Source organism: Cervus canadensis, chromosome 3, assembly GCF_019320065.1.
Source record: "Cervus canadensis isolate Bull #8, Minnesota chromosome 3, ASM1932006v1, whole genome shotgun sequence".
Taxonomy (NCBI): domain Eukaryota; kingdom Metazoa; phylum Chordata; class Mammalia; order Artiodactyla; family Cervidae; genus Cervus; species Cervus canadensis.
Genome location: NC_057388.1, coordinates 8,455,180 through 8,482,106, shown reverse-complemented (window position 1 = coordinate 8,482,106; position 26,927 = coordinate 8,455,180). Strand labels below are relative to the sequence as shown.

General features: G+C 35.0%; 1 protein-coding gene and 1 non-coding gene across 10 annotated transcripts in view; both read right to left on the bottom strand.

Annotated features, from left to right (window-relative positions):
- Positions 1–26,927, bottom strand: part of AKAP9 (A-kinase anchoring protein 9) — a 162,655-nt gene that overhangs the window by 23,854 nt on the left and 111,874 nt on the right. For 5 of the 9 annotated variants that reach the window (XM_043462561.1, XM_043462563.1, XM_043462568.1 and 2 more), the window contains 11 exons: positions 16,473–16,635; positions 15,417–15,629; positions 14,232–14,270; positions 12,608–12,840; positions 11,540–11,659; positions 9,811–9,987; positions 9,091–9,195; positions 3,931–4,083; positions 3,397–3,576; positions 1,341–2,417; positions 27–167 (listed from right to left, as the gene is read on the bottom strand). In XM_043462561.1, coding sequence (XP_043318496.1) covers positions 27–167; positions 1,341–2,417; positions 3,397–3,576; positions 3,931–4,083; positions 9,091–9,195; positions 9,811–9,987; positions 11,540–11,659; positions 12,608–12,840; positions 14,232–14,270; positions 15,417–15,629; positions 16,473–16,635 — 2,601 coding nt within the window. Of the gene's footprint in view, positions 1–26; positions 168–1,340; positions 2,418–3,396; positions 3,577–3,930; positions 4,084–9,090; positions 9,196–9,810; positions 9,988–11,539; positions 11,660–12,607; positions 12,841–14,231; positions 14,271–15,416; positions 15,630–16,472; positions 16,636–18,893; positions 19,262–26,927 lie in introns of those variants that run through there. The other 4 variants (XM_043462564.1, XM_043462565.1, XM_043462569.1 and 1 more) reach the window with 2 other exon arrangements.
- LOC122438973 lies at positions 17,080–17,182 on the bottom strand. Its single transcript, XR_006268718.1, has one exon. It is a non-coding gene; the product is annotated as a U6 spliceosomal RNA (small nuclear RNA).

Genomic DNA, 26,927 nt, shown 5'->3' with positions numbered 1-26,927 from the left:
AACAGAAGCTATGTTATTAATTTTACCAAAAGCTCTTCTTGAAGTTTTTCTGCTTTCTCTTTGTAACTGGCAAGTTCTTCTTTGGTAGCTGCTGACTCCGCTCTAACACTCTCAAGCTGACCAAAAAATCCATTTTCTTCATTGGTATGAAACAGCTCAGCAGTTGTCTGAATGGTAGTGGAAAACACAAACACGTCATTTTCAAAAAACAAAGCCAAATTCAAGGTACTTGAATCTCAATAAAGCATTTTCAGGAACAACTGCCTATCAGATTAAAGGGGTTAAAATGACCCATGTTCTTTCAACAAATAGGGAAACTCTTCAGAGCCATCATTTTATATTCTTGAGTCAGTACACACACACAAAAAGAAAGATTTTTCTGGGAATGAAAGGTAAATCATGTCATTAGAATATATCTTTAAAAATTTATAATTAATGAAATAATTTTAGTTATCTATTCAAAAATTGTTCATATTTATATCACCCTCCTCAAAAGATATGAGGTGGTTTACTAAGATTTTTTTAGATATGAGGAAATAATAAAATCTTACTAAGATATTTTAATTATATGGAAAGTCACATTGCTATTTTAAATATTATTTACAGTAATTTATATAGTTTCAGTTAGCTAGAAGGAAAAAGCCTAGTAAATGGAAAGAATTACTACTTTTTGACAAATAAATATTCATAGGGACCTAATATATCAGTTAATTTCTGGTGTTCAGATAAGACTACATATTACTCAAAATTACAAATATATAAAGTGAGAATCTGAAAATTAAAGTCCTTTCACATCTGTCCTATGCTAAGAAATACCTACACTTTCAGGACTTTACATAAACAGACTTTCAGAGAAGAAAGGATGAAATCTAACAGAGGTACAGAATCTGTAAAAGCAAATGATTTATCACTCATACATTAATGCACTAGAACACTAATATATTCCGATATTTTTCATTGTGAAAAAGGAATGATAACACTTAACATGCATATTAGAAGAAAGAGGAAAAAAATCCACACAAGTTCCAGGGGACATTTGCCATACTTAACATTTCCACGTTTCTTGGGACGGCTCTGCTTATGACTGCTCATAATGACTATAGCAGTAAAATAAATACTGTGATTTTAAAACTATACAAAATACAGTTTGTATCCATTATTCTAGTGATAATATTATGACCGTACAGAATGGTAATTTTTTTTTTATAGAAACCCTTTATATATGGAGTTGCTATATATAAAGAACATTGTATGAATTTAATAAGTTAGCAGTAAGTTTAAGGAAAAGGGAAAAGAGTTTCTTAAGGTATTTAAGTGAAAAACATCAAATAGAAACTAACCTTGAGAACTTCAAAATCTCCTGGGGGGCTTCCTTCCCTTTCTTTGCCTCCCTGTTTTATCTCACTGTGCTCCAATAGCTTCTGCAGTTCTAGTAGCTTCTTTTCTTTTTCCAGAGCATTTTTTTCTGCAATTTCTATCTGTTCTTTTTCTAAAATCAAACTAGTCTGCATTTCAGCCACCTGGCTTTCTAATTCTGATATCCTCAAGGTAAGTGTGGACACATTTGACTCCATTTCATTTTCTGTTAGTTGAGTCATGTTCTGTATATCTGTTCTTTCAGGTTCTGATGAAGCTGATTGTTTATCTTGCCAGAATTTTGCATATTCTTTAACTGCTTCAAGTTGAACTTGACTCACAAGCGCAGCGGCAACTTTCTCCTCAAGTGCACGCTGCAGGTCTACGATCTCCTTTTCCAGCACCTCTTTCTCAGCCTGGCCTCGCTCCCGCACGTCCTCTATCTGTCTGCGACACCGCCTAAGTTCTACGTCCTTTGCACGCACAGTGCTCTCGAGCTGAAGCACCTTTGCTTCCAAGCTGCTTATGGAAACTCTGCTGTTTTCTTCAAAAGAACTGAGGTAAGTCTGATTTTCTAGGGGCTGAAGAACATCCTCAGGAAGGACTACTTCTAGCCCTGGGTTGTTTTTGTTCAGGTCATCTACAGCCATGTTAACACTTTTCTCCGGTATGCTATGGATTTTTTCAATATTTTCACGTTCTCTCTTTAAGTTGCGTAATTCTTCTGTTAGTCGGTTCATTTTTAAATTGGTTTCTTTAAGTGCATTTTTCGTCAAGGCCATTTCTTCATTAGTGTTTTCTACTTGCTGTTCCAAAGCCAGTTTTTCAGCTGTTACCATATCCAACTGATGTTTTAAACTATCTGCTTCTTCTGGGAGAGAATTAGCAACCACTGATGTCTTTTGTTCAATATTTGCCAATTCCTGTTGAAGTTTTTCAATCACTTCATTCAGCTGCTCAATTTCTTCTTCTCTATTTTTCTTCACACGTTCTTGATCACTCAACAAACATTCTATCTGGGTTTCAAGATCCCTTATAAGTTCATTTTTTTCTTCAATAACCTATCAGTTAACAAAAAAGCAACATAGGTAATAACTATTTATTTATATTTGGGGAATTTTATTTTATCAGGGCAATATCTTAAAGTGTTGATCACATACACAAAAATAATATACTTCTCAGAAATACTGAATTAATTTTAATATAGACCACAAGTCTCACATCATACCAAAAATGACCTTATTTAGAACTTCTTTCAGAAAATTATTAAATATAGAGTAATTCATGCATTTAATAGCTGATTTCCTGTAACTAAAATTGTCAGTATCAATACATTCTAATTGAAAAGGATGAAAAGTATTGAAATAAAAGTCTATAACAGATAGTGCTTAAATATCATTATCTGATTTAAAAACTCAAACATAATAGAAGAATTTTGAAGTTTTTAGTATTTTGGTTAGAATGATATGACGAAATCTGAGTTACCAGAGACTATGAAACATCAAAAATGTTTGACAATATTAGGAATGGATACAAATACACATAGCTTGTTAAACTAATATGTCTTAACAAATTAAAATTAATGGATAAAAGAGAATTAGGTTTTATTTGGTTTTTACATTCAAAAAGAAACTGAAAAATAACTATTTTGTCCTTTAAAATTCTAGCTTAACCACTATGAAAAGCAGTATGGAGGTTCCTTAAAAAACAGAAAACAGAACTACTATATGATCCAGCAATCCTACTCCTGGGCATACATCCAGAAAAGGCAAGAAGTCTAATTTGAAAAGATACACACCCCCCAATGTTCACAGCAACACAAATTACTATACATAAAAAAGATAAGCATGAAAGGTTCACTGGATAATGGAGGGAACTCTGTTTAATATCTTGTAATAACTTTTAATGGAAAATAATCTGGAGAAAACTGGATCCGTTTGCGGTACACCTGAAATTAACACCACAGTGTAAATCAACTACTTCAATAAAAATAAAATTCTCATTTAAACAGCTTCATATAGTAATTTTAAGTTAGTGTACCTTGTTATCTGTTGTCATTTTAAGTTGATGCTGAAGTTTCATAATTTGCTCATTCAATCGGTCAATTTCTACCTCTTTTTCTTGCATTATTTGAGCAAATCTCCCAAACAGTACATGTTGATCCTGAGTAGAGATAGCATCAGATTCCTTTATGATAAATCCCAGTTTCTCCATTTCATCCTAGGAACAAAGATAACCATTTCAGTTGGATAGAGCATTACATGTGATCTTTAGAACATTCTGTCAATTAACTCTTACCAAGCTACAGCACCCAAAACGTTCAGAGCTACTATATAATTATTGTAAATTAATAAATCTTAAAATGTTTTGATAAAGGTCTCCAAAATTTTTCATATCTTATGAATTCAAACGTTTATGCTGGGTTGAAGATAAATTCTATGCAAATCCATTTGCAGCTATTATTCCTCTGTTAAATACTATGTAGCAGTTGGATTTAGCAAATGCTTAATACTATGACTGTACAAGACAAAAACAATGAATTATTTAGAGGCAAACTTTTCCTTGAGCAATTACCTTAAATAATTTGTTTTCTTGTTCAAGTTCTTGTAGGCGGGTAGTAGATTCCTTTTTCTGTATTTCTAACTGCATATGTAGTTGCTGGACTTCTTCATTCTTATTTTCCAGTTCTTCTCTGAACTGTTCTAATTGCTCTTCCAAGTTTGTGATCTTTGATACCAAAATTATCAAAGGGAAAGAGAAAAACAACTGTTCATATAGATGTTTATTTGTCAAGAGAGAATGAAGAGTGCTGGATTAAGCTCTACAGTATACATGCTCAAGACAGGTGAGCCATGAAAATAAAGGAAAGGGGTTTCTCTAAGCCAGATAAAACTGCGTGGTTTCTAGACATTTTCAAACTAAACACTTTAAAACTATCCTTCCCAAACTGTCCTTCAGAGGAAGGCTATAAGGAGTCATTTCCTACCAAATATTATCTTCTGATAAAGCATAAGAGTCATGAGAGGAAGGGAAAGAATCCACATTTTATATCTTATTTTATGTTAAATTAACTGCTATCAAAAAGGCTCAAGAAAGCTGTAGATTTAAGTCAGTTATTTTAGCCACCAAGTGAGACTAACTCAATTTAGTCCATATTAATACTTAACCCCATAAAAGGTTTGGCAGCCACATGCCTCATTTGGGGAGAAGGGAGCAGATGGAGACTCTAAGACCAAGAGACCACTTAGGTCTGACATACAGAAACTTACAGCGTAAGTTAGTAAAACCATTTTAGGAGAAAAGTAGAGTGTTCCTATATGTAAGACAACTGAAATTCAGCTCTGAGTGCAGATTACCACTAATGGTAAAGCAACTGCTCTTGACAGTTATATAGAGATTGAAACTCATGGTGAATAGTAAGAGCTAACTCTATTTTAAAAATTGGGCTTGTTTGAGGACAGGAACAGTTGTTTACCTCAGTGCTTTGCAAGTTCTTAGTACATTTTTAATGAATGGATTTTCAAATGTTTATTTATCTAATGATCAAAACTGCTGCATTAAAACCAACCTAAGATACAAGGGCAGCATTTAGTAGCAGCTGGCCCAGAGAAAACTTACAGATCATTTATTATCTTAGAACCTGAAAGGGGGAACATTCTGATTACACACCAACATGTAGTCAGATGGAGGAGGAAATGGCAACCACTCCAGTATTCTTGCCTGGAGAATTCCATGGACAGAGGAGCCTGTAAAGCTACAGTTCATGGGGTCACAAAGGGTCGGACACGACAGAGTGATGGAGTACAAGTAGTCAGAATTCTATCTTAGTATTAGCAAAGCAAAGACCTTCAAAATCATTTAACCTAGTACTTCTGTAACAGAAATCATATTTATATTAGTAATAAATAGTCATCATTTATAGCTTCCCTGATGGCTCAGATGGTAAAGAATCTGCCTGCAATGCAGGAGACTCAGGTTTGATTCCTGGCCTGGGAAGACCCCCGAAGAAAGGAATGGAAACCAGCTTCATATTCTTGCCTGGAGAATTCCATGGACAGAGGACCCTGGCGGGCTATAGCCCATGGGGTTGCAAAGAGTTGGACATGACCGAGCAACTGACGCTTACAGGCAATTTACTGTTAAGACACTGCATAATATGCTTTATATGTATTATTTTTTAAAAGCCCTGTAATGACTTTATACATCTTTACTAGGATTATCTCCATTTCAGAGATGAGGAAGGGAGTCACTGAGACAGGAGTCCCTTGTTCTGCAGTCACAGGGCTAGTATGTGGAAGTCACTTTTGAACCTGAAGAGTTTACCTCTGGAACCTGACATTCTTAACCATTATTTATCCTACCTCTAATAACTAATGCCTAAGACTTACATTTAAATAATTTTAATACTGGTATTAAACTCAGTAATAACACCTGAAATATAGTTAGTAGTTGCACACATATAATTATCAGGTTAGTCTCCTGAAAACTGTGATGATTATATCTTCTTCAAAGTTACCTAACAGGTGACATTTACACTTCTTCTATGATTACTTTTGGTGACAAGGTATTATTTCAACACACACACAGATATTTAAGCTCAAAATTGCTGCCCTAATTGCCTGTCTCACCTGATACTTATTTTCTTTTTTGGTAAAACAGTTTACGGTCAAATTCTTAGCCTTAATATTCAAAGCATAGTCCCGGGAGGAGAACTAGCATCACATGGGAACATGTTTGAAGCAGATTCTCAAGCCTCACCCTGGGCCCACTGAATCAGTCTTCATTTTAAAATGACCCCTAAGGGGATTCATAGCGCATTCAAGTTTCAAAAGCACTCATCTAAAGCACTAACATCCCCATCATAAGCAGCTGAACTTCAGGCATCAAAATATAGACTTCAATTCCCAAAATGACACCGTGAGGCATTCTTTTTTCTTCTTAGCCAGACTTCAGTTTCAGTCCCTGGCTGTCTTTTTTCTGAGGCTATGATAACCAACAACCAGAAAAATATTATTAAGGTTTAAAAACAGAATGGCAGCTTTTTGGTTTAACCTTGTTTAATTTAGCTATCAAATGATATCTAGATTGTCTGGACTACATTAATCAGCACCTATTTGTGTTTTAAGAATTTTTTTCTTTCAAATATGTACACACACACGGGCATTAAATGTGTACACACACACACGGGTGTTAAATGTGTACACACACACATGGGCTACACACACACATGCACACATGTACACACACACACGCTTCCCAGGTGGCACTAGTGGTAAAGAACCCTCCTGCCAATGCAGGAAACGTAAGAGATACAGGTTAGATCCCTGGGTCTGGAAGATCCCCTGGAGAAGGGCATGGCAACCCACTCCAGTATTCTTGTCTAGAGAATTCCGTGGACAGAGGAGCCTGGTGGGCTACAGTCCATGGGGTCACAAAGAGTCGGACACGACAAGCAACTTATCACAGTCCAGCACACACATACATATATATATATCCTAATTAGACAGAAGATTTCTTGAGATTGGTGCTGGTTTTAAAATTGGGCAGTGGTGCTCTACACATGGCAATTCAATAAATACTGCATGACTGGCTATGATAATTTCTCATCAGCAAGGCAAAACATGCCCGGATGTTTTGACAGTAAAGCATCACAAAGCTCCAGAATCAGAGAAATCGAGGAGGAATTCTTGTTCAGCCGCTTACTGTGTACAGACCATGGGCAAGTTCCTTAACCTTTATTAAGATTTGGTTTGCTCAAGAATAAAGTGGAAACTCCAAAAGAACCTATCCTCAGGGAGAGTGTAAGGTTAACAACACAAGGCATTAATTAAAATACCGACCACTTTCTAGCACAGACCTCAGCAAAGTTAACTACTATTATTTATTATTGTCATTTGTAAGTTAGATCTCACTGCTGCTGCTGCTAAGTCGCTCTATTTAAACCCTATCCTATTGAAAGCATCTTTTTCTTAAAGAAATTCTTCTATTGCTCTCCACATTATTCTCCTTCTCTTATACAGCCTGAAACCCTTATTTTCTAAGGTTTTCTTTTCTTTCACTCTGCATTTCTAAATATTGTAATAAACTTCTTAAAAAGCTGTACACACAGTTAGGCTATGAGAGTAGTAGGAAGTATCTCAAATATAACGACACATAGACATCTTATGTTTATACTGTCAGATGTCTGAAAACATTTGTCTAGTGCAGGAGAGAATGCTTAAGAAGTTATTTTCATTAAAAGATATGTTTCAATTTCACATCCCTATCTTTCAGTCTCCAGTTACTGAGTGACTGGGTTCTGAGAGAACACTTGTCACTGTTCTTCAAAATCAGCAGACCAAGTTTGTTGTTTAGTCGCTAACTTATGTCCACCTCTCTGTGACCCCATGGACTGTCGCCCGCCAGCTCCGCTGCCCATGGGATTCCCCAGGCAAGAGCACTGGAGTGGATCAAGGTTAGCTGTCAACTTAATTCTTTACTCATTCAACAGGGTTGGCTCTGTTTCAGCTGTAAAGACTGGTAGCTAGTTGTTACAAGCTCTCTAAGGTCTCTCGTAATTCCAACAAATATAATTCTAAGTAAGTAGGAGACAGTTATTGGATCCTTACTTCAAGAAATGAAGCAGTTAAGTAGTGTTAAATAAAATTCAAATGACAATATAAAATCTTACTATATTTAATCAATTACCTCTGCCTTTGTGACCAGTTTTGGAGTCCCATCTTTTTAGAAAGCAGATCATCTATTTGATTATTTAGTGTAAGAGAAATCTTTAAATGTTAATTCTTTTTGAAGCACACATAACAAAAGTGGTTATATGTCAACAAGTGTCCCCAGTCACTCACATAAAAGCCAAAAAAAAATAAGAATCTCTTAGATAAACATTAGTTAGTGCTATGAGATAATGAGAAAATAATAATTTTCATGAAAATAATCATTTCCATTATTTATTTAGATGACTTTTTTCTTCTCTAAACTACAAGTTCTCTGAGCTATAATTTTAGGTGACATCTAAATCAATCTTCTTTTTTGCAAAGTACTCATTAACATTTATAAACTGTTTACACTCAATAAATACACATCAAATGTTCTGAGAAAATTATATGGAAAGAGATAAAAATGTAACCGAAACTTCTGAAACATTTAAAATGATATGCTATAGCTATATAGCAAGGTACAATATGCTAGAGAAAAACTGATGATGGACAAAGGATTAAATAATTAGGACTTGAAAATGACAGCTGTTTTAAAAGTGCATCTTCTGGTTTTCTCGGGGTAGGGGGAGGGAGGGAGCAAAAAACACAGAAGAACTTTATAGAATTAAGAACGTGTTTATTAGTATACTATAAAAAGGCACTATTATCTCCCATGGAAATAAAACTTTAGAAAAGACAAACTCCACAGGAAAGTGGCAATAATTCAAAGTCTATGGCAAGGCCAGGAGGAAGACACTTCCTTGTGTCCCAACACTAGTATCTCTCTCTACTCTCGTCTTCATTTAATTCATACCTACCAAACTGGCCACCTTGTTGTACTCAAAACTCCCTCCTCTGTCAAGGCTACTTGTCCCCTCCTCTTCATTCCAGTTTACTGGTTCAAATGTTTACTGTCTTCAATGTCAACTTAGGCAATGAGCTAAGAAACAGTCTATACTTTGGCTTCACACCATACTATTCTAATTAAATTAAATTTTCTAAAGTAATTCAAGCCACATTTTGTCATTAAAAATAAACTTACCTCTTTTTCCTTTCTGTCTATGGCATCTCGCTCTGCCTGCAATTGTATCTCTAGAGACAATTCTGCTTTAGCTTCTACAGCTCCAAACTGTTTTCGGTCCTCTACCTTTAAATACATAAAAATTTTCTCAAAATTTCAGACATTAAATCCTGATTATCCATTTTAATTGGGGAAGGAGCAATTCTATTTCTTGAATTAGAAGTAGCCTACATTAGTGAATAATCAAAAGTTACAACATTTACTCTTGAATGCACTTTATATAAATTAAAACAAGAATGCCTGACAATCTTAAAATTCATTTCTCAGGTAAAATGAAGGCTATCCCCTCATCTCCTCCCCTCCCAAATTTCCTTATCCTGCTTTTCTTTAGCATAATAGGAACAGATCTCACTGCTTCTTAGCCTGGGGCACAGCATCAGCTTGAATTGGTGCCTACAGATTTTCACTTGGCTGTTATTTTAGAATCTTATTAATGCTTAAAAGAGTAATTAAATCTTCTGGCTTAATTAATCTTTCTTAATCAGGACCCAGTATGCAAGGGATATTTGGAGAAAAGAATAAACATAAACGGTTATGATGTCAATGAAGACATACAGATACATTATGCAATATCAACAGAGTCCTTAGTAATTTTTTTATGTAAATAAACTGCTGTTCATGTAACTAAGTGTAATCGGTACTAAAACATTTGATAAAATTAACCCAAAGAAAATGTCATACCTTTTGAAAAGTGTCTGCACTAAGGAGTAAGGCTTGCTCCAGCTCTCTTACTCTGAACTCCAGTTTCTCAATTTCTTCATTCCGCTCCTGTATATCCCTCTGAAGCTGCTCTTTAGACAGCAAAAGCTCACTGCACTTGTCTGTTTTTTCTTTCAGATGATTTGTTAACTGCTCAACCTGGAAATATAATAAGCAAAAACTGTAATGTTAAAATATGTAAGCATGTTAGTAATCTATCCTCCTTTCAATTTCTTTTTAGATACTATGCCTAATTTTATTTTTGATAAGGATGGCACTATCATCTCCAACTATAGCAACATTTTCTGAGTTGATGTATCCAAGCAGCACTAAAGAGAAATAATATTGCTTTCACCAACTCTTTTAAGAGAGTTCTATTAAGACTGAGGTTTTCTCTAGCTAAGAGGAAAAAATAAATGCATTTTTAAATAATGTTGAATTACAAGCTCTAATAGCACAACCACACTAAAACCTAATAAAGAAAACAAGTTTACACAGTACTTATATTCATATGTGAGATACAATGACCTAAAAAAAACTTCATGGATTATACTTTTCTTTCCACCAATGGTTTATCAACACATATAATAATACAGTGGTTCAAAAATACCATAGGGACAGAAGGGAACTAGGGACCTTTAATACAGTTATTTGGAAAAAAGCTTTTCAGCCCACACATTCCACCAGCCACCAGAGAGATCAGATTCCACCAGAGAGATCAGGATGCCAGGCAGTGCGAGGGATCCGTGTACCCTGAAAAAGTGATTCGGATAAGAAGCAGATGGAAGGATATAGGAAAGATCAATAAGATAGCTTGTGAAATTAGTTCTGGTCAAATGAAGAGAGAAAGCTTGTTAAAAAAAGAAATATGATGGTAAGGAAAAAAAAACTCTACCTTATTTCAGTGAGATTCTTGGAGGAAATTATCTAAAAATGGCACATCTTCCTTAAAACATTAAAAGAAATGCTAGCTTACCTAAAAGTAGAGGTTGAGAAAGGACAGTAATAAAGCCTGAGGAGAAGCTTTGAACAAAAAAGGTGCACTAAGAACTGAAGTAAGGTTAAAGGAGACAATAAAGCAGGTACAGCAAAATGGCTCAGTGTACTGTTAGCAACGAGATTTTTTTTTTTTTTTGATGCTGAGAAAATCAGAACCTAGAGAATCAGATCTTGCTAAATAAGGAGAAAACAAATGGATCACCAAGTTTTGGAAGAAAATCAAACACATACTTTCGTGTTAGTTTCCTAAAGTTTTATGAATGAGGCAGATCACCCTTTTTAAATATAAGGAAACAATTAGTAGGAAATGACTAAGTTCTAGAGCTTAATTATTCTTTTGAGATTCAACAAACACACAGCTATTTTACTGTGTAATATGTCAGGAACACGATGAATGACTATAAACTCTGTGGGGATTGCTAACTTTTCTACTGCTCCAGTAGGTAACGCTTTTCTACATCAGATTCCTTCTGGTCTTTTGTTTTTAAAGATACCTTTTGTTAAAAAGACTGTAGATAACATTTTATGACAATGAGTTATAGGTATTTTATACTTCTTTGGTATCTTTACCTTCTCATGTTGAATATTTAAGTTTCTGATTTTGAAAACTGATATACAATAGAAAGAATTCAAGTTTTTTAAGATACGAATCTTATTTTATACATAACATACCAAATTAATGTATGGAAGACAATAGCAATAAAAACATTACCTCTCTAGTCTGGTGCTCACTGCTAGGCTGGAATCGAGGCACGGCCTTAAGCTGTTGTTCTAGTTTCTGTATTTCCTGTTGGAATACATCTCTCTCGTGTTCTCTATCAACAGCTTGTTCCTAAAGTTTAATAACGATAGTAACTGAACAAATAATATTTATTGAAGTTATTATTTCCCTTACTTCCCTTTAATTGTAGGCACAGTTGTCTGTCTGAAGATGAACAACTGATGATCAAAGAAAGGCTCCAAAGCAAAAAGGCTTAAAAAGATAATACTTTTGCGTGGCACATAGCCTAGTAGGCCTCTTGCCGTATGATACATAACCTAGGGCTCTTCAGCAAAAATGTAAGCACTTAAACGTTATCTGAAGCACAACATTTTAAAAAGTTCAAGTAATGTTAAATACAAAATGAAATTAAAATGGTCTCCTTAAAATGAATTTACTTTTTTGGAACAAAGGAGGACTCCCACTATTTAAGCAAAATAAGTAGAACAAATTGTGTTGTAGATACATTTTTTTCATTTTAATCTAGGTTTTTTTTAATACCTAAAATTACAAAGTGTGTTAGAATCTGATTCTCTGATCTGTGAAGATAACATAAAACTTAAATGAAACTCCAAAGAAGAAAATCCACATGAAATTAGAGATTTAACATCTTTTTTGGAAGACAGTAATGACAGCATGAATTAGCTGCAGTTCTCTGCTTCCAGGGCACACTGTTACTTGTGTGTATACGTTTTATGGGTGACATGGTGGACAATTAGCTCTTAGGATCCTTACTTGCTCTGACTACTGGTTAAGAAAAAGACTAGGACAAGTTTCTTAACTATGAATCTGGAAAGGCTAACTGGTAGAGCTTATTCATAATCTGTTTGTACTGCTTTTAATTCTGAAAGCTGCATAATAAAAATTTTTAATTGAAATAATACTTTTCAATTAATTAGTACATGACACAAATAGATAAAAATATTGGAATTTAAGTCTTTTCATAATTTAAAATCCACAACATAGTACAGTAGCAAGTAGCATTCCAATGAAAAAATTATTAAAGTTGAGAATACTTACATCTAAAAATTTTCTCATTTTTTCTAACTGCTTTTCCAGTGCTTGGTTTTGTTGTCTTAAATCCATTAGTTCAGCATTTTTTTCCTGTTCCAGTTCTATAAATCTACTGACTTGTTCTTCAACATCTATTTCTAGAGCTTTCACTTGTTTTTGAAGGTCATCACGCACTTTCTCAGCTTGACACTGTACCTCTAGTTTTTCCTTCATCAGTTTTTCTGTCTCCTGTAGTAATTCTGTTCATGAATGCAAAAATATACTACATTAAGTCACAATTAATGATGTTGTGATAGGGAAATCACTCATAACTGTGTTCATATTTTAACTTCATGAAATTAAGGGGCTGAGTTTTATTTCAAAAACAGGTAAAAAAGGAAAATACTCATGTGAAAATATCAAAATAACATATTCTTATATAAGTAAGCAAGCTAGTATCAATAAAATCATACAGAATTAACAAAAAGAATTATGTCCTATCAATAAAAACAGTATTTTTGTGAAAAGAACACAGCAAATGACCCCCTCAAAGTCCACTTTCACTACAAGGAAACAAGCAAAATCTAACCAAATTCAAAGCACAGAAATAACTCACCTCAGGCAAAAATCAATCCATTCAAAACCTGTAAAGTCATTTTTATATGCATACACAACACACACGAAAATCAAGTACTGTCAATCTTTAACCAAGGTCAGTAAGAGTTACAGAAAAGAAATATAACCAGAATCAGAGTTTCCTGTTAGTCTTACTCCTTATTTGATCCACATTCCTGAGTTAGTCTTACATGTTCACATGTATGTGTATCAAGGGAAAATTGACAAGTATGAGAGGCAGTGTGGTGCTTAAGCGCAAAGACTGTGGGTTAACGTCCTAACTCGACCACTTGTGATATTTAATATGATGTCCTTCAATTTCCCTGTATGTCAAATGGGAACTAGTAACAGTACTGATCTCTGAGTTATTTCCCCACAATAAGTTAATATATATCAAATAAGTTAATACATCAATGTGTGAAAAACAGTGCCTAGACTATGGTAAGCACTACATATAAGTGTTAGCTATTATTATTATTAATCATACAATAATAAACTTTATATAGCAAAGTAAAACAATTCTCTAATGAAGAAAATGGAATGAATATAACTCCAGAGTCTTTACACTAACTGGTCTGTCAACACTGTACTCAGGATTAGGAATCTACAGAAAGCAGCTTTCCTTTTAAAACAACCAAAAAGTAATCAACCAGAAAGTCTCTTCACTAAATTTCATTGATCCTGTTGATACCACCATCTTATACACTGCTTTAGAAAAGAGTACTGTGAAAAGTCACAGGTTGTAAGAACTTAATATACTCATTAAAGAAAAAAAGTGTTTTAATTCATATTATATTGCCTACCACTATTTCATCCATTTTCTTGACAAACATGAAATAGTCTTAAGCTCTGTGGGAATAATACGATGATGGTCACTATGAATCTCAGTTTTTAATTCCAAATTTTTATTGTAAAAGTCTTTTTGTTGTTAAAGAGAAAAACGTGTAAGTATGAACATAGCAGCAAAATTAGATATATGTTAGTTGACTGAAAAATCCAAGGGTCACCCAATGGCCATGCAACTGTGTAAACACACCTGCTCCAGGCGCTGCATCGACTGCAGCATCTACTAGTCCTATTAGGAAAAAACACACACACACACAACAAAATATGGTGATTTACATGTCAGCTATTTCCTAAAACAGAGTAATACATACACACACACAGAAAACAACTAGGAATAAAAGCTGAACATACTGTCTGGTTACATTTTGAGACGTAGCCATATTCCTTGAATATTTTACATGCATGATACACATACTTTGCACATGAAAAATGCCAACCCTAAACCCGTGTTAAACAAATTTGAGTAACCAGAAAAGCTTCACCATATTATAAGAATGTATGTTGTATCTCTAAATTGATAAAATTTAATTAGTAAAACTACACATTTATAATTCTAACTGCATGTATAACATAAAGGTTAAAGTGAAAGTCACTCAGTCGTGTCTGACTCTGCGACCCCATGGACTATACAGTCCATGGAGTTCTCCAGGCCAGAATACTGGAGTGGGTAGCCGTCCCTTCTCCAGGGGATCTTCCCAATCCAGGAATCAAACTGGGGTCTCCTGCATTACAGGCAGATTCTTTACCAACTGCGCTACCAGGGGAGTCATAATATAAAGGTGAAAGGATATGACTAAAAGGATTTAAAGTTCCATTGTTACAAAGACTGACACCTATTTTTTAAACCACTAATTACCTAATTTCTCACTTAAGAAAAGATTAGAGGTTATCTGTAAACTTATTTATTCTTTGAACTCCTGCTTATATTCAACTAAACGTCAGCCTGCTTCTAACAGCCTTTTCAATCTATTACCTTGCAGGCTGAAATCCACCCCGTCTGCTCACTATTAGTGCATGATCAAGTGCTCTTAGCTAGTTAATCCAGGCATACATTTTGCTGCCTTTCTGCAATTGAAAGAACTAAATCTCATACAACTTAGAAAAAAAATCCCGCTTCATTATATCCAGCTTTCTCTTTAGGCAGAGGTTTGAGGAGAAACAAAGAATTATCTTCCCTGTTAATATATGCCAAAGAAAAAAAAAAAAAACCAAACCTGATTTCACATGGTTGGCTGATAAGACAATTACCAGTAAGGTAGATTTTCTTATTATTTTTCAATCCTTATATAAAACATAAATAATGGCACTGAAAGGGGAAAAAGAAGTCATCCTGAACTTTTAAGGAATGTTTCATATAAAGTCGAGAAATACGTACGTTGTTCAACAGGGCCTGCCCCTGCTTTCATAGCCTCCTTCTGCCTCGACAGTAATTCTCTTTCTTCTTGGATCTGCTGTTGCTCTGCTTCTAGTTCTTGTAATCTATTACCTGCACATAACAACTCCTGCTCAAGACGATCTATTATATCAGTTTTCTCCTGAATTTGCCTTTCAAAAAGTGTTTTCTCATCTGCATAGCCATCAATGACACCTATAAAATAAAATTAACAAGGAATGCAATTATTTCAAATTTCACTATTATATATTTATATAAATAAAAAAGGTGTACTGTCAGCAAATTTTAAATCATTTCAGCCTATTAAAAATCTTAAATCAACTTGCTGCTGCTGACAGTAGCACCTATAATATGTTCAATACAGTCTTATTAGCCATGGTGTTTAAATACGAAATTTCTCTGAATTTTCTATTACTTGTTAAGCTAATTTATCTCATCATGTTGGTGTAACATATTTTTTTAAACAGATAGGTTCCTGGAAAGCTTAATATAAATCAAACGCCTGTGAACTGAATCACATTTTAAATATACTAGAGAAAGTTAATACTTTAAGTGATTCTAGAAGCCTAACACCCACAATAGCATGGTACGATATAAATAGCATGGGGCTTCAGAGGCTCAAAGCCTGGAATCAGCATTTAAAGGTGACTTTGAACAATTTATTAGTATCTCTGTTCCAGTTCCCTCATCTTTAAATGAAAAGAGCTGTCTTAGGATGGAGGGATTATGGTAGCAACTCACTATCATCCACTTTTTTATTTTCTAAAATTTTAAATACTTTCATATAATTCTATTAAGTACTTTCATAATTAAAAACTATATAGATAAATAGTTTTAAAAGCTGCTTAGAGGAATTTTGAAGACAAGCTAAAACTATTTTTCAATGGTCATTTGAAATTCAAAGTATATAAATTCCGGTTAAGTGTTAAAAGAAAAAAAAGTAAAAGCAGATTGCTGGTTTCCAAACTTGGCTTGCACCCAAATCTCTCTTTAGACTTGAACTGTCTCCACCCTCAGCAGCCCGCGGCAGGCACTCACCCTCGGCCTTGCTGAGCTCCACGGCCAGCTGCTCCCGGGCCCTGGACTCCTCTTGGAGGCGCTCTCGCAGCTCTTCTTGGCACCTAAGGGACTCCGTCACTTCTTGTTTCTGTCTGAACGACTCACGCATCAGTTCTGTCTGTGTCACTTTTGCATGTTCCAGCTAAACAAAGAGGGAAAGTATACATGAAGGAAGACAAAGTGTTAAGAATACCAGTGCCGTTTCTCATCAAAACTTAAAAAAAATTTTTTAATGAAAATACACTGTTGAACTGTAGTCATTTAATATTTCCAGTGCATGCTAATATTAGTAGATAGTGCAATTCAGTAGGTAGATTAGCTGTGTACAACAGATGTACACAGGGATGTATTCTAACTTTACTGAACAGAAAAAATTGCTTCTCACTGCCAGCACCTGCTTTCTCTGTTTTTACTGAAACAACTATAACAGGGAAAACTGAGCTCAAATATTTCTAGTACTTAATATTAACATTATAAAATTAAAAAACATTTACCACAGCATTTTAAAATTTACCATAGAAAATAGATTTTAGAGTTATTAAAAAGGCTTTTGGTGGTAACTTTTTTTTTCTTTTTCTTTTTTAATAAAAATATGGACCGCTTCACGAATTTGCGTGTCATCCTTGCTCAGGGGCCATGCTAATCTTCTCTGTATTGTTCCAATTTTAGTATGTGCTGCCGAAGCGAGCACTTGGTGGTAACTTTTTGTTGTTGGATAAATCAGTATCTATCTGAACTATTCTTGTTTTAAATATCATTCATAACTTACTACTTGAAAATAATATTAACATACATTTAAGAGTCATAATGGAAAATTAAACACATTTTAATCACAAAATATTTTCTAAAATATCTCTAGTAATATGCTGTTACCTCAACAAAGATAAAAATTCATGTATATATATTTTTACTTCTGACTGGCAAAAGATTATTTTCCTTTAATGTGGATAACCAGTACATATTAATTTTTAATATTAAAAAGTGACCATAAAATATGAACTATTTATATACAGCATGCTTCTGAACTTATAATCAGAGTCAATATGTTAAAAATAAATCAACTGCTTCCACATGTAATTTTTTTCTGTACATTGTAAAATGGCTGCCTGGTAAATATATGAATCTCTAAGAGTTCACAGCTAGAACTAATGAGGATACGAGTTTTTTCCTTCTTCAAATTTACTATACAAATATAATACACTTACAACAAAATAGATACTTCCTTTAGAAAAAATTTTAAAGCTTACTTCTACGTTCTATTTCTTGACAAGGTATAAAATTTCATTAAGATGTGTTTAAATATTACTGTAAAACCACAAGAAATATTAGTAACTTCAATTTTACAAAGCAGAACAAAAAAGTTGGCAGGGACTAAAATACAGTAGATCTAGCAAACAAATTTCATTTATTATAGCAGACAGCACCAATACCTTATTGGAATAGAGACTCCTTCAAATATTTATCTAAACATTTTAAATGTTAAAAAATCTCTCCTATCCAGGTAAAGTACAGTTTATTCCTAATATTTATACAATACCTATACCTAATTATGTGAAATACATAAAAATATCATATTCAATATTTTCAAATAATTTTAAAACTACATTAAAAGTACTTATAAACAATTAGTAAATATTATGTCACTTTAACATATAAAAGATTCAGGGGAGGTAATGAAACTATTCTGAAAGCATCTGAAATATAAGGTAGTATATGGTTAAAGCCATGAAAGTCATTAAAAGGGCTGAATTACTTGGTAGTAAATCATTCACAACATTTAAAAGTCAAATGAACCTGAAAGACTAACTATGCTAAATACCTTTAACACTGTTAATAACATACATTTCACATAAAAAGTAGAAAAAGGTATTTTCTCACAGGATTAGTAGGCATATTAAATATAAGTTCCTTAGGCAGTTAGCAAAGAAACTGAAATTAGAATCCAGGCTTTCTTTTTTCTTTTCTGGAACTACAGCCAATATGCCAAACAACTGGCTCAATGACAATTCACTTAGCTATTTCAGGTAAGAGAATGCCTATTCCCTCAAATACAGCCAGCCTGCTTTTACTAAGGACCGGCATCATAAACACAGAAGTAAGATTCTTAAGGACAAGCAGGGTCTTTTTAAATAGCTTGTCTGGCATGACAGAACTGAAATATTATCTCATTCAGCTTTATGGAACTAAACACATAGCCAAGTTGGGGCTTGAGGACGAAATTTTGCCCTTCAATACATTAATCATTACAGGATGAATGAACCAAACAACAGGAAAACAAGATTCTATTCCATTTACCCTTACCAAAGACATTTAAAGTTCATTTCTCATTTTAGCTTTTTTCACTAAATATATAAAAAACTGAAAGCATAAAACTATAAAAAACCAAATTTTTATACTTACTGAATAAGGAGGGGTAGGCAGGGAAATTTTAGAAATAAGCTTTAATATGTGCCCATTTCTTTTATGAATAATATGAAAAATAGAAGTATTAATAATTACTGAGTTATTTTCATCCAAATGTTCACACAGAGGAAAAGGATGTGGTAAAGGTACACGGGATTCAACCTCATAAATGTCTTCATCTTGTTCTTCCAACCACGAGTCACTAAGTTTCACAGTTGCCAAATAGGTCTTGTAAGAATCCATTCTAGCAGTTGTAGCTGCTAATTTTCCTCATTTGCTTTACCAGTTTTCCACTACACTAAAAAGTTCTGTTAACTTTATAAAGATATACCATAGCAGTATGAAAACTTTTCTTTAGCACTATCAAATAAACATAAAAATTAATTCATACAACAACAAAAGAAAAAAAAACCCACAAATAAGAAAAACTAGGTCCCCACCAGTCTTCAGCAAAAGAAAACAAAGAAACCAGAACAAAACAAAAAGACAAAACTAAAAACAAGTAAACATGTTTTTAATTAGAATAATGATTAAAATGTTAAAGAATGAAAATATAAATATTGAGTTAGCTAAGCAATAAAACTGCTTTCGCTATCAAATATGTCTGTGGAAGTAAAAGCCTTCCCAGTAAAACCTGGCAGGGAAAGTCAAGTTTGAAGTCTCCATAGAAGCAGTCTTAAGAAACGTAGTTGCAACATTATTTCCCTTGTTCTTGCTGCTTCACTCAATGCTCTTCCGAACTGAGGTATTCAAATAGCCCCACATGCTGAGCCAAAGTATTCTAGTCAGTGTCCCCTGAGGAAAGGTCAGAACAGAGGGTGTGGTTTAATGTCTGTACCTATAGGTACACTGACAGGTGGAATCTGAATTAACACACCCAAATAAAAGCCTGCCTAACAGGATCCAAGTTCCACGTCAGAGCTCTGAAAAGGATATTTAGATAAGTTTATAATGCTTCTAAGATAAGCTAGTGTTTTTCCATTCCATTAAAAAATGGTTTAATTTAAAAATGTAAAATCAAGAAGGTCTGAATCCACTTATCAATCAGTTCTTCAACTATACCCAATAATTGTAACTCTTTCTGGAAAACTAAGTATTTCCTCTTGATATTTCCTTAAAATAATACTCATTCTTTTGAGTAGTCATTAAAGCTAAATATAGACGGTTTGGTTATAACCTATTTCTACACTGAATTATTTACAGAGTAGTTGTTAAGGAAAAAAAAAACCCTCTTTTTAAAAGCTGCATTGTATAATTTACAATAGCTGATAACTACACCACTTAAGCTACACTATGAACTCTGACTAAGACTTAACAGCACAAGTTGTATATAATGGCCCTCTGGTAGCTTCAGAAACCTCGACAATAGTGAATAAGCCAGTTACTCAGAATTTTTAAAGCTGAACAACATGAAAGTTGTTTTAAATAAATGAAAAAACTTTCACTGTGGTGACTTTTCTCTACCCAGTAACTAAATATCCTTAACTCACAAAACCTTATCTGCTATGGGAAAAACCCACACTAAACCAAGCTTACCAACAAAAACCCATTTTTATAGCTACTTTCACTACACAAAATATCTTCAGAGGAGTCAATATCCAAGCCCTTTAGTCGGTTAATATTTAGGGCAGGGAAAATGAGATTTTCTACAGAAAGCTCAGAATCTATAGTGATATGGTTTGGGATGGGGGAGGAGCACTGCTGCCTAGAATTCCAGACAAGGCAATGACAAATTCCTATTTATTATGATTTCTTATATGAGGGCTCCAGTTAGTTTTGAGAAGACACCTTAACATCTGTACCAGAGGGAGATACAGCCCGACAACTGATGCAGCTGAATCTGACTTTCTCGGGGCTTCAGCAGTTACAAAATCATCAACATCCTAGATTTTCAGCTTTATGAACTGGCTGGACCCTTGCTCGGCATTTCAAACACCTCTCAAAATACTCTTTCTCAGCTCCTTCTGCAAATTACAGTTTACTTTGATAATCTGGTGCCCAACTTCTCTTTATTTGAAGAAAAAAAAAAAAAAAACTCTGAAAGTAAGACATATCCTTTTATAAAAAGAAATATTTAGGTCAAGGGAAGAACTAACTACAAAGAAAAAAGAGAAAAACTAGGAGGAAAAAAAAACCTCAAAAAAGCAGCAGATTAAGATGACTCAGAATGGGGCAAACGGCCCTCACAACAAGAGTACATTAACTGATGGCATGATTCATGTTCAGAAAGGTGACCCTGAATTAAAATAATTCAAATAACAGTATGTTTGTAAGAGAGTGCAAAACAGCTCTCCCCCAAACAGCATATTAACAGATGGTATATTACATATATTGATGTTCAGATAGGTGACTTGAATTGGAATAATTCAAACAATATATTCTTTTTCTTGAAATTTTAGAAAGCACAAAACACCCTTTGCAATCAAAAACAGTTAAAATAATTTCAATTTTTAAGAGGCCACCCTTTTAATTTTCTAGACTAGCTCATCATTCCCTGGTTTCAGGTAATCAAGATTTGCAATATATGTTTGAAGGCTATTAATCTGTGGAACAGAGTTATGTTTAGCTTTACTTTAATTGTACAATGTCAAGTCATTTAACTTTTTTCCCCAGAAATATTTCCCTCAACTTGTAAAACACTTCTGTTGCTCTCTTTTGTATTTATTTTATTTTTCTAAGCTCTTTAAGAGATACTAAATCCTGGCTACAATACCCTGACAGAGCCCTGACTGATGCTTATAAAATGCACAAGAGGAGCAACACCTAACAGCAAATGTATTTCAACACTTTAGTATAGCTTATGTTTAAAATGTAACAAAATGGTTTGTTTTTTTGTCATAACAAAATGACAAAACAAAATCTTAACATTACTACTGTTTCATCCTCAGAAAAAGGCTCCTTTTTGGAAAAAATATAGAAATATGTACCTTAAGTTCCATCATTCTAAAAAATGATTATTTATAAGTTCATGAGAGTTACCTATAATAAAAATCTTTCTTTGGTAGTAAATTTCTCATTCATTGTTTTCTTCTAACACCTAAAGGAATCTCTTGGTAAATAATCTCCTCCGGCTCTAAACTACTTCTGGATTCTAGAAAACTTTAATTGCTAAAAGACTATTTCCCACAGAACAGACTGATTCCTATTTGTACTTGATCCAAAAATCAAGAATCTGAAACCACACTCTCACAGATAACTTTTCTGCAGAACCACAGACTACTAAATAAAGACAAGGTTAAATACACTAACTTTCTAAGGGCTTGAGAGTAACCTCTGAGCACTTTTACTCCTAGTCCAACAACAGCTATCCCAACCTGGGACATCCCCGGTGGTCCAGCGGTTAAGACTCCATGATCCCAGCTGTTTTTTCTTTTTTTTTGATCCCAGTTTTTTAAGGAATCTCCACACTGTTCTCCATAGTGGCTGTACTAGTTTGCATTCCCACCAACAATGTAAGAGGGTTCCCTTTCCTCCACACCCTCTCCAGCATTTATTGCTTGTAGACTTTTGGATAGCAGCCATCCTGACTGGTGTGTAGTGGTACCTCATTGTGGTTTTGATTTGCATTTCTCTGATAATGAGTGATGTTGAGCATCTTTTCATGTGTTTGTTAGCCATCTGTATGTCTTCTTTGGAGAAATGTCTGTTTAGTTCTTTGGCCCATTTTTTGATTGGGTCATTTATTTTTCTGGAATTGAGCTGCAGGAGTTGCTTGTATGTTTTTGAGATTAATCCTTTGTCTGTTTCTTCATTTGCTATTATTTTCTCCCAATCTGAGGGCTGTCTTTTCACCTTACTTATAGTTTCCTTTGTAGTGCAAAAGCTTTTAAGTTTCATTAGGTCCCATTTGTTTAGTTTTGCTTTTATTTCCAATATTCTGGGAGGTGAGTCATAGAGGATCCTGCTGTGATTTATGTCGGAGAGTGTTTTGCCTATGTTCTCCTCTAGGAGTTTTATAGTTTCTGGTCTTACATTTAGATCTTTAAGCCATTTTGAGTTTATTTTTGTGTATGGTGTTAGAAAGTGTTCTAGTTTCATTCTTTTACAAGTGGTTGACTAGTTTTCCCAGCACCACTTGTTAAAGAGGTTGTCTTTTTCCCATTGTATATTCTTGCCTCCTTTGTCGAAGATAAGGCGTCCATAGGTACGTGGATTTATCTCTGGGCTTTCTATTTTGTTCCACTGATCTATATTCCTGTCTTTGTGCTAGTACCATACTGTCTTAATGACTGCGGCTTTGTACTAGAGCCTGAAGTCAGGCAGGTTGATTCCTCCAGTTCCATTCTTCTTTCTCAAGATTGCTTTGGCTCTTCGAGTGTGGAGATTCCTTAAAAAACTGGAAATAGAACTGCCATATGACCCAGCAACCCCACTCCTGGGCATACACACCAAGGAAACTAGATCTGAAAGAGACACGTGCACCCCAATGTTTATTGCAGCACTGTTTATAATAGCCAGGACATGGAAGCAACCTAGATGCCCATCAGCAGACGAATGGATTAAGAAAGCTGTGGTACATATACACAATGGAATATTACTCAGCCATTAGAAAGAATACATTCGAATCAGTTCTAATGAGATGGATGAAACTGGAGCCCATTATACAGAGTGAAGTAAGCCAGAAAGATAAACACCAGTACAGTATACTAACGCATATATATGGAATTTAAAAAGATGGTAATGATAACCCTGTATGCAGAACAGAAAAAGAGACACAGATGTACAGAACAGACTTTTGGACTCTGTGGGAGAAAGCAAGGGTGGGATGATCTGAAGAGAATAGCATTGAAACATGGATATTTATCAAGTGTGAAACAGATCCCCAGCCCAGGTTGGATGCATGAGACAAGTGCTCAGGGCTGGTGCACTGGGAAGACCCAGAGGGATGGGATGGAGAGGGAGGTGGGAGGGGGGATCAGGATGGGGAACACATGTAAATCCATGGCTGATTCATGTCAATGTATGGTAAAAACCACTACAATATTGTAAAGCAATTAGCCTCCAACTAATAAAAATAAATGAAAAAAATAAAATAAAATAAAACTCAAATCTCTAAAAAAAAAAAAAAAAGACTGAGTGACCCCAAAGCAGAGGGCACTGGTTCAATCCTGGTCACGGAACTAAGACCCCACACGCTGCACAGCATGGCCAAAAAACCAAAACCAAACCAAGACTCACTTTAACACAAATGATTAAAAACCAAAAACAAAATTATCCTAACCAACAGGAACTATAATAGGTTGAATACAATCCTGAATATATGTATGGTAGCCTGTCTCGGCAAAAGAGAAGTGAAATCCATCACGGAAAATATATCATTACATGGATTTGGACATACCATGGGGCAAATCACTTGTGAAATCTAATACATAAAGCAAAACATTCCTCACAGATACTATGAAATCAGACTATAAAGGTAGACATCCTGATACTTCATAAGGAAAATGATTACTTATTATTTTATTAAAGCAAGATACATCTATGGAAACTAAGTGAAAGTGAAAATGTTAGTTGCTCAGATATATCCAACTCTTTCCAACTCCATGGACTGTAGCCTGCCAGCTTCCTGTCGATGGGATCCTCCAGGCAAGAACACTGGAGTGGGTTGCCATGCCCTCCTCCAGGGGATCTTCAAACCCAGGGACTGAACCCAGGTCTCCCACACTGCGGGCAGATTCTTCACTGTCTGAGCCACCTGGGAAGCCCATGGAACCTAAAGCAGTCTCCAAACTTAAAGCTAAGTATAAGGCTTAATTACGATTTTCCAGTAAAGTTATATAACATAAAACCAAGCCAGTTTTTAAAAAAAAGGAAAGAAAGGACCTTGAATATTTGAAAATATTTACTTATACGTTCGGGCGTTTTCATTGAAACTCCTCCCCAACACCAAACAAAGGCCCACAATCCCAGACAATAACTCTCTCGCCATCTTAAACGCAGTTTAATCCCTCTGACCCAAAGGCCACATGTTCCCCTTGTGTCCTGGATTCCACCTTCTCCCACCCCAATGATCTGGCTTCACAAGGCCCATTCCCTCCAACCCGCATATTCTACTTTTCCATGGCTACTCAACATAAACATCTGAACTTTAAAAAAGTATCCTGCCCCTTTCAACTGTTTTGTTTTCTTCACAGCCAGATGTCAAGAAATTGCTGTCTCTATTTCTCCAGCTCCATTTCTGTAACTGTCTGAACTGTGAATTCCTCCTCTATCAACTCCACAAAACTGTTCTCATGAAGGTCACTGATGACACTTATACTGAAATATCCAATGGACACTAAATTCTCAGCATTCATTACCTTTCCATGGTATCTGACAGTTATGGAAAATCACTCCTCATCTGGCTTTTAAGACACTATTCTCTAAAAACAAAAAAAGACATTATCCTCTTGATTTTCCTTGCTCCTTCTCTCAATCTCTTTTGTAGATTGATATACCTTTATTCCCTTTTAAATCTCAGCACTCTACCAGTACAAAAATTTAGTTCTCTACACTTTTCAAAACCATAATTTTATATGTCTTTAAAAGTGATGCCAACTTCTAATCTAGTCTCCCAAACTCTAGACTCTAGAGAGTATCTTTTCCCTCTATGCACTCTAAAACTGCACTCATTATTCATTTCTTTTATATCCCCCAACTCAGTAAATGAAATATACCAATAACTGAGCTGGTCAAGGATCTACGTGTGGTTTCTTTCCTCTTCCATTCCTTATCCCCTACATCCAAAGTCACCCCAATTTCTATCAAATTCAATTTCCTACAAGTTTTAAAATCACTTCCCTCTTGCCCTAACTTGATTTCTACCCTTTTCACTTGGAATATTTTAACTAAGAGTCTCCTGTTTCTGCACATTCAGCATCTCTCCTCATTCTTTTTCTGCCCATCTATCCACCACATTGCTACCAGAGGAAATCCCCATAAGACACAAATCTGAGAGTATTTTTCTACCAAAAATATCTCAGTGATTCCCCACACTTTTCAGCATAAACTTAAAACTTTTCAACTCAGCCCTCAAGGGACACTGTGCTGACTGCTACAATCCTCTACTCTCTGCTCCCCACATCCCATCCTGGATGTTCTTAACACAAAACGACCCACTATCCTCAAACACATCATGCTGGCTTATGTCAACATGCTATGCCCTCTGACACAAATTTCCTTCTTGACCTACCCACTTAGTTTCCACTAGTAAGTCTTTTCCTTAAAAGACTCCTTTTCCCTTGAATTACGATTTCACCTTCATTACTTCATGCAAAGATGGGCTCAATAAAGGACAGAAATGGTAGGGACCTGACAGAAGTAGGAGATATTAAGAAGAGGTGGCAAGAATATACAGAAGAACTATACAAAAAAGATCTTCACACCCCAGATAATCATGATGGTGTGATCACTTGAGTCAGATATCCTGGAATGTGAAGTCAAGTGGGCCTTAGGAAGCATCACTATGAACAAAGCTAGTGGAGGTGACGGAATTCCAGGTGAGCTATTTCAAATCCTGAAAGATGGTGCTGCGAAAGTGCTGTACTCAATATGTCAGCAAATTTGGAAAACTCAGCAGTGGCCACAGGACTGGAAAAGGTCCGTTTTCATCCCAATCCCAAAGAAAGGCAATGCCAAAGAATGCTCAAACTACTGCACAATTGCACTCATATTACACGCTAGTAAAGTAATGCTAAAAATTCTCCAAACCAGGCTTCAGTAATACATGAACCGTGAACTTCCAGATGTTCAAGCTGATTTTAGAAAAGGCAGAGGAACCAGAGACCAAATTGCCAACATTCGCTGGATCACTGAAAAAGCAATAGAGTTCCAGAAAAACATCTATTTCTGCTTTACTGACTATGCCAAAGCCTTTGACTGTGTGGATCACAACAAACTGTGGAAAATTCTGAAAGAGATGGGCATACCAGACCACCTGTCCTGCCCCTTGAGAAACCTATATGCAGGTCAGGAAGCAACAGTTAGAACTGGACATGGAAAAATGGACTGGTTCCAAATAGGAAAAGGAGTACGTCAAGGCTGTATCTTGTC